The sequence below is a fragment of the Carcharhinus amblyrhynchos genome, chromosome 15 (genome assembly GCF_965287045.1).
Source record: "Carcharhinus amblyrhynchos chromosome 15, sCarAmb.v2.hapA, whole genome shotgun sequence".
NCBI classification, from domain to species: Eukaryota; Metazoa; Chordata; class Chondrichthyes; order Carcharhiniformes; family Carcharhinidae; genus Carcharhinus; species Carcharhinus amblyrhynchos.
Window position 1 is genome coordinate 73,016,563 of NC_137338.1, and position 12,225 is coordinate 73,028,787.

General features: G+C 51.7%; 1 protein-coding gene across 4 annotated transcripts in view; it reads left to right on the forward strand.

Moving 5' to 3' along the window:
- Nucleotides 1–486: 486 nt before the first annotated feature.
- The window catches only part of lrch1 (leucine-rich repeats and calponin homology (CH) domain containing 1), a 154,776-nt gene continuing 143,037 nt past the window's right edge, over nt 487–12,225 (forward strand). For 2 of the 4 annotated variants that reach the window (XR_013888698.1, XR_013888699.1), the window contains exon 1: nt 487–766. Coding sequence is in view for 2 of the 4 variants with exons in the window: in XM_080204214.1 (XP_080060340.1) it covers nt 544–766 (223 nt within the window). In the remaining 2 variants the exon portion in view is untranslated. The remainder of the gene's footprint in view (nt 767–12,225) is intronic. The other 2 variants (XM_080204214.1, XM_080204215.1) reach the window with 1 other exon arrangement.

Sequence of the window (12,225 nt, forward strand, 5' to 3'; positions counted from 1 at the left end):
CAAATAAACTGATTGGACTTTAATCTGGTGTTGTGAAACTTCTTACTGTGTTTACCCGAGTCCAACGCCGGCATCTCCACATCGTTACACACTCCCCCAGTGGGTATCAGTCTTTCTCCAGCCTGCCGCCTGCAGCTACACTCTCCTCCCACTGGGTGTCAGTCTCACTCCACTGCACCGCCTGCAGTTGCTTACTCCCCCCAGTGGGTGTCAGTCTCGTTCCATCCTGCCGCCTGCAGTTACTCGCTACCCCCCCCCAGTGGGTGTCAGTCTGGTTTCACTCCGCCGCCTGCAGTTACCCACTTCCCCCCAGTGGGTGTCAGTCTGGATGCACTCCGCCGCCTGCAGTTACACACTCGCTCCAGCGGGTGTCAGTCTCGCTCCGTCCTGCCGCCTGCAGTACCGCTGCTCTCCGGCAGGCTCCGCCGCCGCTCCGCCGGCTCCTGGTTTCCGCCTCAGTTGCCTTGTGTCTCCCGGGCGGTTCGCAGCAGGGAATGAGAGGCGGCGGCTCGGCGGGGCTGCTCTGAGGTGAAGCGGGTGTGAATGGCGGAAGGTCCGGGCCCGGGAGCGGCCTGCGGCCCCGCGGTAGATGTTGGCCCGGGGATGGGGGCGGGCTCCGGGCCGGGGGCTGCGCCGCTCGCCCGCTCCCTGGAACGGGCCCTGGTGGAGGCCGCGGGCTCCGGGCTGCTCTGCCTGAGCGGCCGCAAACTGAAGGAACTGCCCCGGAGCGCGGCCGGCCTGGACCTGAGCGACACGGTGCAGGCAGGTGGGTAACTAGCACCTAACTAGCTGCTAACTACCATCACTGACATAACTAGCATAACCAGCCAGTGCTATCAACTACTACCCAAATAATTGAAATACCTGGCGAAGGTGTGAGTTAGTATAACTAGTTAATAATAGTGAACTCTTAACATAACTTGGTAACTAGTATAAACATTGAAGGTTTACTGTACAGCAGGCTGATGGCTGGTGTATTCAACTAACTAGTTTAACTGCCACTGAAACTAATATCACCTGTTGAATTCTATTAAGTGGATGAAGACTCTGATTCTTCCAACTCTAACTAGTCCATGGCATCCACTGGGAATTATTTGAGACACAACCAGTCTAACTGAAATAACTGATGGACTTTCACAGAGTTAAATGCTAGTTGACTGGTTTTACTGTATAACTTGGTACTGGTTAAGTGTGGGAAGGATGCTGAAGTCTGGTGTCAGAGCTGCAGGATAGAGATGATGAACTTGGAGAAACCCATTCAAACTGGGTACAGGTCAGTGACACTGGGCTAACTACTTCTTGACCAGATTTTTGTCTGATCGATACCTAGTGATGTGTAGGGTCCTAAAAAAACGGCTGTTGTGTCTGTCTCCTTCTGTGCCCATACCAACAGTCAGCAAGTTCACAAAGTTACTCAGCACGGAAAGCCCCTTCAGAGTTTGATCTGATCAGACACAACAATAACTCATTGGCTCCATATACACCATGTGTGAGGGTCTGTTGCCCTGTGTACAGTGCTGTCACTGTCACAGGGAGGATCATCACAATGTCCCTGCATTTGCTCTGGCCTTCAAATGTACACTTCTGGAGTGTGTAGATGCCTGTTGTACACAGCGTCTGGAGTGAGGAGACGGCTGTTGTACGAAGCGTCTGGAGGCAGGGGATGCTTGTACACAGTGTCTGGATTGGGGTGACATCTGTTGTGTGAGGGGGAGCTGTCCTGTGTACTGTGTGTGTGAGGGGGAGCTGTCCTGTGTACCGTGTGTTTGAGGGGGAGCTGTCCTGTGTACCGTGTGTGTGAGGGGGAGCTGTCCTGTGTACCGTGTGTGTGAGGGGGAGTTGTCCTGTGTACCGTGTGTGTGAGGGGGAGTTGTCCTGTGTACCGTGTGTGTGAGGGGGAAATGTCCTGTGTACCGTGTGTGTGAGGGGGAGCTGTCCTGTGTACCGTGTGTGTGAGGGGGAGCTGTCCTGTGTACCGTGTGTGTGAGGGGGAGCTGTCCTGTGTACCGTGTGTGCGGGGGAGCTGTCCTGTGTACCGTGTGTGTGAGGGGGGAGCTGTCCTGTGTACCGTGTGTGTGTGGGGGAGCTGTCCTGTGTACCGTGTGTGTGAGGGGGGGAGCTGTCCTGTGTACCGTGTGTGTGAGGGGGGGAGCTGTCCTGTGTACCGTGTGTGCACGCGGGGGAGCTGTCCTGTGTACCGTGTGTGCACGCGGGGGAGCTGTCCTGTGTACCGTGTGTGCGCGCGGGGGAGCTGTCCTGTGTGCCGTGTGCGCGCGCGGGGGAGCTGTCCTGTGTGCCGTGTGCGCGCGCGGGGGAGCTGTCCTGTGTGCCGTGCGCGCGCGCGGGGGAGCTGTCCTGTGTACCGTGTGCGCGCGCGGGGGAGCTGTCCTGTGTACCGTGTGCGCGCGCGGGGGAGCTGTCCTGTGTACCGTGTGCGCGCGCGGGGGAGCTGTCCTGTGTACCGTGTGCGCGCGCGGGGGAGCTGTCCTGTGTACCGTGTGCGCGCGCGGGGGAGCTGTCCTGTGTACCGTGTGCGCGCGCGAGGGAGCTGTCCTGTGTAACGTGTGCGCGCGCGGGGGAGCTGTCCTGTGTACCGTGTGCGCGCGCGGGGGAGCTGTCCTGTGTACCGTGTGCGCGCGCGGGGGAGCTGTCCTGTGTACCGTGTGCGCGCGCGGGGGAGCTGTCCTGTGTACCGTGTGCGCGCGCGGGGGAGCTGTCCTGTGTACCGTGTGCGCGCGCGGGGGAGCTGTCCTGTGTACCGTGTGCGCGCGCGGGGGAGCTGTCCTGTGTACCGTGTGCGCGCGCGGGGGAGCTGTCCTGTGTACCGTGTGCGCGCGCGGGGGAGCTGTCCTGTGTACCGTGTGCGCGCGCGGGGGAGCTGTCCTGTGTACCGTGTGCGCGCGCGGGGGAGCTGTCCTGTGTACCGTGTGCGCGCGCGGGGGAGCTGTCCTGTGTACCGTGTGCGCGCGCGGGGGAGCTGTCCTGTGTACCGTGTGCGCGCGCGGGGGAGCTGTCCTGTGTACCGTGTGCGCGCGCGGGGGAGCTGTCCTGTGTACCGTGTGCGCGCGCGGGGGAGCTGTCCTGTGTACCGTGTGCGCGCGCGGGGGAGCTGTCCTGTGTACCGTGTGCGCGCGCGGGGGAGCTGTTCTGTGTACCGTGTGCGCGCGCGGGGGAGCTGTCCTGTGTACCGTGCGCGCGCGCGGGGGAGCTGTCCTGTGTACCGTGTGCGCGCGCGGGGGAGCTGTCCTGTGTACCGTGTGCGCGCGGGGAAGCTGTCCTGTGTACCGTGTGCGCGTGGGGGAGGCTGTCCTGTGTACCGTGTGTGTGAGGGAGGGGAGCTGACCTTTGTACCGTGTGTGTGAGGTTCTGGTTGGGAAATTGGGTCTCTGTTGAGGGTGGGTTGAAGTTTAATGTCAGTGAACACTGGGCTGAGATAAGCCATTGCTCTGTCCAACTGTATACCGTGATGGATAGCCCAATTGCTGGCCAAAGTAGCCTGTGAGGGGAAACAGTGAATGTTAACTAATAGGAAAACATTGAGATTGCGAAGGCAATTGTGGAAGCAGCATGTTCAGTGATTTAATCATATCTGCTCAGGTTGGCAAGTGTTTGCTTTATTTGTGAGCCCAGCCTGACATTCAGTGCTGCTTTCACACTGTTCCCTGTACCTTGGCAGTGCTGTCACTGTCACTGTGAGGATCATCACAATGTCCTCAGCATCCATGCATTTGCTCTGGCCTTCAAATGTACACTTCTGGAGTGATGAGACGGCTGTTGCACACAGCGTCTGGAGTGATGAGACGGCTGTTGCACACAGCGTCTGGAGTGATGAGACGGCTGTTGCACACGGCGTCTGGAGTGATGAGACGGCTGTTGCACACGGCGTCTGGAGTGATGAGACGGCTGTTGCACACGGCGTCTGGAGTGATGAGACGGCTGTTGCACACGGCGTCTGGAGTGATGAGACGGCTGTTGCACACGGCGTCTGGAGTGATGAGACGGCTGTTGCACACGGCGTCTGGAGTGATGAGACGGCTGTTGCACACGGCGTCTGGAGTGATGAGACGGCTGTTGCACACGGCGTCTGGAGTGATGAGACGGCTGTTGCACACGGCGTCTGGAGTGATGAGACGGCTGTTGCACACGGCGTCTGGAGTGAGGAGACGGCTGTTGCACACGGCGTCTGGAGTGAGGAGGTGGCTGTTGTACACAGCGTCTGGAGTCAGGGGATGCTTGTGCACAGTGTCTGGAATGAGGTGACAGCTATTGTACGCAGCATCTGGAGTGAGAAGACATCTGTTGTACACGGTGTCTGGAGCCAGGAGATGCTTGTACACAGCGTCTGGAGTGACGAGACGGCTGTTATACACAGCGTCTGGAGTGAGGAGACGGCTGTTGTATATAGCCATCCGAACTCTGGAAGTCCCTTTAACACCGCCCCCCCCACCCCCTGCCATCCTGAAACGTCTAACTTCCTGCCCATCCGCAATTTTCATTGCCCCACTATTGGTGGCTATGCCTTCACCTGTCTCAGCTCAAAGCTCTGGAATTCCCTCATTACAGCTCTCCATCTCACTCACTCTCCTTCAAGATGCTGTCTCTGATTAAGCTTTGATTATCTGGTCTAACATCTCCTCGTGTGGTTCAGCGTCTTACTTTGTTCTAACGTATTCCTCTGTGCTGTGTGTCACCAACATCTCTACTTTCCCAGAAGACTAAGAACATGTGGCATGTCAGCTACGACTCTCACCAACTTTTACAGATGCACCATAGAAAGTATTCTTTCTAGTTATGTCACAGCTTGGTGTGGCTCCTGCTCTGCCCAAAACTGCAAGAAACTATAAACGTAGTCCAGTCCATCACACAAACCAGCCTCCCACCCACTGACTTTGTCTACACTTCCTGCTGCCTTGGCAAAGCAGCCAGCATAATCAAGGACCCCGTGCACCCTGGACATTCTCTGTTCCAACTTCTCCCCTCGGGAAAAAGGTACAAAAGTCTAAGGCCACATACCAACTGACTCAAGAACAGCTTCTTCCCTGCTGCTGTCAGACTTTTGAATGGTAAATCTCACAACACCAGGTTTTTACTGTGTTTACTCCAGTCCAACGCTGGCATCTCCACATCAAGACTTTTGAATGGACTTACCTCACGTTAAGTTGATCTTTCTCTACACCTTAGCTGTGGCTGTAACGCTACATTTTGCAGTTTTTGTTTCCTTCTCTATGAATGGTATGTTTTATCTATATAGCATGCAGGGAACAATACTTTTAACTATGTTCATACGTGTGACAGTAATAAATCAAATAAAAATCCTGCATTAAAAAGTCCTGTGTAAATAGACAGTTCTGTTCCTGTAAATTTTAAGGGGTAAATCTTTTAGGACTGAGGTGAGGAGAAATTTCTTCACCCAGAGAGTGATGAAAATGTGAAATTCACGACCACAGAAGGCAGTTGAGACCAAAACGTTGTGTGATTTCAAGAAGAAATTAGATATAGCTCTCGGGACTAAAGGGAGCAAGGGATATGGGGCGGGGGGAGGGAGGGATCAGGATATTGAATTTGATGATCAGCCATGGTCGGAATGAATGGTGAAACAGGCTCAGGGGGCCCAATGGCCTACTCCTTCAAGTTTCTATGTTTATCCCTTGTGAAGAAATTCTGGTTGTTCTGATGACCTGCCCTCTGTCCCTGTGGGACTGCTGCTTGTACTGAAGTTTACCAAGTTCAGAATGACAGTGCCCCATAACCCTGTTAAAAACCCAATCTCACTGCTGCTGTAGAAGTCTCTCGATGCTGTGAATGTTTGTGGTTTGGGAGGTATTGAACCTGGTAAAATGGGGTGACCTAGAGACCACTGTATCTTTCAGCAATAGCTAAGGTACCTCTTTATCAGGTCCAAAACATTGTAACTGCGTGGTATGTGTGGCTGTTCTGCCCTGAATAAAGCTATCAAAGGTACCCAAACGTCCCTGGAGTATGTAATCTTCTGTTTCATAGACATTCGCTGTAGCATTAAAGCTGTTTCTTCTATTCCCACGCTCCCTTCATCCAGCACACTGTCTCATGACCACAACTTGTGGCTGAACCTGGTCTCACTCGGATCCCCTGTACATCTAATGACACAGAAAGCTGAAAAGGGTTCACAAACACAATGGCCATGAGTGAATCCACTGACTAACATGGGGATGTTTGATAATCTTAAACAGCAGGTACTCTGCAGAAGGTGTTGGGAGCTGGCAGCCAGCTGTGCGAGCTGGCAGCTCAGAGCTCTGCAATTAAACTGAGAATCATATTTACTTTGCCGAAACATCTGGCCAAAGTGATTCAGTCTGAGATTGGAGATTGAAAACAGTGTGATTAGAATTTCCTGGTCCTGTTTAGACAATGCCAGTGAGCTTAGATCCTCACTGAGAAAAAGCAGCAGCAGTCTGAAATGTTCCCACCAAAGCTGTTTTCACAGAGAGACTGACATCCCAGCTCTGAAACAAGTCTTGGGGAATGTCACAACGTGCTTTACTAAAAGGAATCACCTTGTAGCACAATCACCACAGAGGTAAATACAACATCCATTTAAACTCATCAAGAACTGCAAGAAGAGTGGTGACAGGCTGAACCTTGTTCTGGTGACCGGTTGCTGGGGAATTTTCCAGAATTGTGAGATATTTCACCTTGATGTGGAGATGACGGCGTTGGACTGGGGTAAACACAATAAGAAGTCTCACAACACCATGTTAAAGTCCATCAGGTTTATTTGGTAGCAAAAGCCACTAGCTTTCAGAGCACTGCCCCTTCATCGGGTGAGTGGGAGTTCTAATCACAAACAGGGCTTGTAAAGACACAAACTCAATTTGCAAAATAATGGTTGGAATTGGAATGCGAGTCTTTACAGGTAATCGAGTCTTAAAGGTACAGATAGTGTGAGTGGAGAGAGGGTTGAGCACAGGTTAAAGAGATGTGTATTGTCTCCAGCCAGGACAGTTAGTGAGATTTTGCAAGCCCAGGCAAGTCCTGGGGGTTACAAATAGTGTGACATGAACCCAAGATCCCAGTTGAGGCCTTCCTGGTATGCAGTTCTTGGCAATCTGTCTCTGCTCAGCGACTCTGCGCTGTCGTGTGTCATGAAGACTGCCTTGGAGAATGCTTACCCAAAGGTTGGAGGCTGAATGCCCGTGACCACTGAAGTATTCCCCAACAGGAAGAGAACAGTCTTGTTTGGTGATTGTCAAGCGGTGTTCATTTATCTATGGTCGTAGCGTCTGCTTGGTCTCCCCAATGTATCATGGCTCAGGACATCCTTTCGTGTAGCCTATCAGGTAGACAACATTGGCCGAGTTGCAAGTGTATATACCGTGTACCTGGTGGATGGTGTTCTCATGTGAGTTGATGGCATCCATGTCGATGGTGTGGCAAGTCTTGCAGAGATTGTTTTGGCACAAACCTGATGTTGTGAGACTTCTTACTATATTTCACCTTGATAGGAGACTGATCTTCTGTTTAACATCATCCAAAAGATAGTGAAGCACTCCCTCATTACTATACTGAGGTGTTTCCTTCAATCATGTGTTCACACTCTGGAGTGGGGGAGGTTGAAGCAGAAACCCTGTGACTCGGGAAGGGGATCTCAGCCATGCCTGGCAGGGTGCCTGTGTGTGAGACTTGAACCTACAGTCCTCTGACTGAGAAAGAAGGAGGGTAGAAATCGAGTTTAGGCTGACTCTGTTCTGCCAGACAAAATTCCTAATCGATGGTCTTGAAATTTCCAATTTAAAAACAATGGTCAATTTATTAGCTTTGATGTGAATAGGGAATCCAGTCACTTGTTTTGCCTGTGCCACCTGAACAGTGAGCTGTGACTATCTGAGGGAACAACAGCTTCCACCTGCAATGTGATGCCCACAGCCTCTTCCTATGCGGATGGCAGTTGCCCTGATGAGGCCTCTCGTTGCCTGAAATTGGCTAACCAATTAAACCAAACACAAACCAGGGAGTTTGGCCTCCTTACCCCAGTGGCTCCCACACCCACTGCCAGTTTGATACGCAGGAGATTTAATTGTTTTGTTTCATTTTGGAAAGGAAGCAGACTGATGAATTGCAGCATGAATCAATTCCAGCTCCGTCTCCACAACTAAGTGCTGTTTGCAGCAGCTGCCATTAAACCAGTGGATTTGCTGTTTATCTCCCCCACCCCCCACGGTGCTCCCTGCTTCCCTCCCCCAAACCACTCCTGTCCTCCTTGGGGTGCTCTGCCCACTGCACCATTCCCCCCCCACCTCAGGGTGCTCACCCCTCAGAGTGACCCCCCCCTGCCCTTGTGTTTTGCAGTGTGCTGAGCTGCTGGTTATCAGCGTTGACACAGCTGTGACAAGCCAGCGAGACTGATACTATAATCTGTCTCATTCAAAAGGAGCTGGTTAAGACACTGCCATCTCCATGGGCAGAAATTAATCAGCTGGTGACTTATTTTGGACGTTCAATCATCGATCTGTACTAAAGGTTTAGCTGCATGCTGCGCGGTATAAGTGAATGATATTTAAAATGTTGCAAATACTGTATTCACCCCACAGCATCCCACAAATTATAGTCCTGAGCCAGTGCGCTGGATGAAGGGAGTGTATGAATAAAAGAAACAGCTTTGATGTTACCGCGAATGCCTATAAAATAGAAAATTACATACATCAGGGATGTTTGGGCACCTTTGACAGTTTTATTCACAGCAATTGACAGGGCAGTCACACATGGATTATTTTGAATCTCATAAAGAAGTACCTTAACCATTGCTGAAAGATATAGTCGACTCTGGGTCACCTCATTTTACCAGGTTCAATACCTCCCAAACCGCAAACATTCACAGCATCAATCAGCACAGTGCATTACGGTGGTGTACGGGGATGTTGTGCGTTACGGTGGTGTACGGGGATGTTGTGCGTTACGGTGGTGTCTGGGGATGTTGTGCGTTACGGTGGTGTCTGGGGATGTTGTGCGTTACGGTGGTGTCTGGGGATGTTGTGCGTTACGGTGGTGTACGGGGATGTTGTGCGTTACGGTGGTGTCTGGGGATGTTGTGCGTTACGGTGGTGTACGGGGATGTTGTGCGTTACGGTGGTGTACGGGGATGTTGTGCGTTACGGTGGTGTACGGGGATGTTGTGCGTTACGGTGGTGTACGGGGATGTTGTGCGTTACGGTGGTGTCTGGGGATGTTGTGCGTTACGGTGGTGTCTGGGGATGTTGTGCGTTACGGTGGTGTCTGGGGATGTTGTGCGTTACGGTGGTGTCTGGGGATGTTGTGCGTTACGGTGGTGTCTGGGGATGTTGTGCGTTACGGTGGTGTCTGGGGATGTTGTGCGTTACGGTGGTGTCCGGGGATGTTGTGCGTTATGGTGGTGTCTGGGGATGTTGTGCGTTACGGTGGTGTCTGGGGATGTTGTGCGTTACGGTGGTGTCTGGGGATGTTGTGCGTTATGGTGGTGTCTGGGGATGTTGTGCGTTACGGTGGTGTACGGGGATGTTGTGCGTTACGGTGGTGTCTGGGGATGTTGTGCGTTATGGTGGTGTACGGGGATGTTGTGCGTTACGGTGGTGTACGGGGATGTTGTGCGTTACGGTGGTGTCTGGGGATGTTGTGCGTTACGGTGGTGTACGGGGATGTTGTGCGTTACGGTGGTGTCTGGGGATGTTGTGCGTTATGGTGGTGTACGGGGATGTTGTGCGTTACGGTGGTGTACGGGGATGTTGTGCGTTACGGTGGTGTCCGGGGATGTTGTGCGTTACGGTGGTGTCCGGGGATGTTGTGCGTTACGGTGGTGTACGGGGATGTTGTGCGTTACGGTGGTGTCTGGGGATGTTGTGCGTTACGGTGGTGTCTGGGGATGTTGTGCGTTACGGTGGTGTCTGGGGATGTTGTGCGTTACGGTGGTGTACGGGGATGTTGTGCGTTACGGTGGTGTCCGGGGATGTTGTGCGTTACGGTGGTGTACGGGGATGTTGTGCGTTACGGTGGTGTACGGGGATGTTGTGCGTTACGGTGGTGTCCGGGGATGTTGTGCGTTACGGTGGTGTACGGGGATGTTGTGCGTTACGGTGGTGTCTGGGGATGTTGTGCGTTACGGTGGTGTACGGGGATGTTGTGCGTTACGGTGGTGTACGGGGATGTTGTGCGTTACGGTGGTGTACGGGCATGTTGTGCGTTACGCTGATGTCCGGGGACGTTGCGCGTTACGCTGGTGTCCAGGGGCACTGTGCGTTACGGTGGTGTCCGGGGGGTACTGTGCGTTACGCTGGTGTCCGGGGGGTACTGTGCGTTACGCTGGTGTCTGGGGGAGGGGGTGGGGGGGCGGTACTGTGCATTACGCTGGTGTCCGGGGGGGGTACTGTGCATTACGCTGGTGTCCGGGGGGGGGTACTGTGCATTACGCTGGTGTCCGGGGGAGGGGGTGGGGGGGCGGTACTGTGCGTTACGCTGGTGTCCGGGGGGTACTGTGCGTTACGCTGGTGTATGGTGGGGGGGGTACTGTGTATTACAATGATGTACGGGCTACTATGCATTATGGTGGTGTTCTGGGGCACAGTGAGTATGGCTTGTTGCTGCAGTTATTTACCAGACTGAAATACTGAAGCTGAGGCCAGGTGTTGGGATTGGGAGTCACTCTTTAAACCGTCTTTACCCTGGTGGCGTTCAGCGTTAGTGTTCAGTTTTGTGTAGAATTTACTGTATCTTTGGGGGTCAGTTATCACTCTGTGTATTACGTCAGGATGTTGGTCAAGTGTACAGTGTCCAGACTTGACTAGCTGTTGAATATGTGAGTTAGGCAGCTGCCAAGATAGTGACTGTGTGAATTGGGTCTGCAGATGAAATTGGCTCTGATTCCAGGGGATGGATCTATTGTAATGTTTCTGCTACATAAGAAATTGCACAGCAGCCTGATCCAGCTGTGTCTGAACCATGTGCATTGTGTGTGTCTGACATGCTGAGTAACTGGTTCACTCGAACATTGGAGAGATTTAATTGTAACTCTCATCAAAGTATCAGGATTATGAACAGTGCGATTCAAAGTAGGAGTCATTAAATTTTTGAAATGCCGATGAAGAATGATTTGATCTTGAAAAGGCAGATATTTAAAAATCTAAATGAAATCAGTTGGAATTCAGATTGACTGATGTGTGTGTCAGGTGCACGGTTCAGTGTACATTGTCTTGCTGTGGACTCGGAAGAGACCTTGTTTGAATGTCCACAAAATGAGATTTTGTTTCAAAGCAGTGGAAGGATCAACTGATCAGCAATTGCAGCACTCTCAATCTTGTCTCTCCCTAACGCTTCGAAATCTTATTTATTTTAAACTTACTGCAGCTGTGGAGGATGTCTCTGGTGTGGAATTTTTTCCCTGTTTGTTGTCATCTGCACACATTAATTGTGTTTGGAATATCAACAATTAAACAGAGTGCTAAGTGCAGGCCTTTACTGAACTACTGTTATTCACAAAAGTGGTAATTGTATCTGTTCAAACACAGGTTTAAGTATATAATATTCAATTTTCAAATACACAGCTGTAAGTATACAATATCCAGTTCCTGCACATAGTTGTAAGTGTACAATGTCCAGTTCTCTCTCTCACACAGCTGTAAATGTACAATGTCCAGTTCCCTCACTACTCACACACAAGCTGTAAGCGTACCATGTCCACTCCTCCCTCTCTCAGCTGCAAATATGCAATGTTCCCCCTCTTTCACACACGCACAGCCAAGTGTACAATGTCCAGTTCTCTCTCTCTCACACAGCTATAAGTATACAATGTCCAGTTCTCCCTCCACCTCTCATACAGTTGTAAGTGTACAATGTCCAGTTTTCCCCCTCTCTCTCTCATTGACACAGCTGTAAGTGTACAATGTCCAGTTTAGACTTTATTATATAAGGATTGTACAAATAACAGCGTGAAGTTATTTTGTACTTGTAGCCTACCTAATGTTTCTCTTTGGAATCTTAGAATGCGTTGTTTCCATGATATACCAATGTCTCAAATTTAAAATTTCTGTCCTTGTGTTTTAATCTTTATGGCTGTGCTCCTCTCTATCTCTGTAATCTCTTATAGCTCTGCAACCCTCCTCCCTACACTTTCCCTGTGTCTCCTCCTTTAAGATGTTCCTTAAAACTGACAGCTGACTGAGCCTTTAGTCTCCCACCCAAATATTTTGTCTGTCTGCCACTCCATTTCTGTGAAGCAGATGA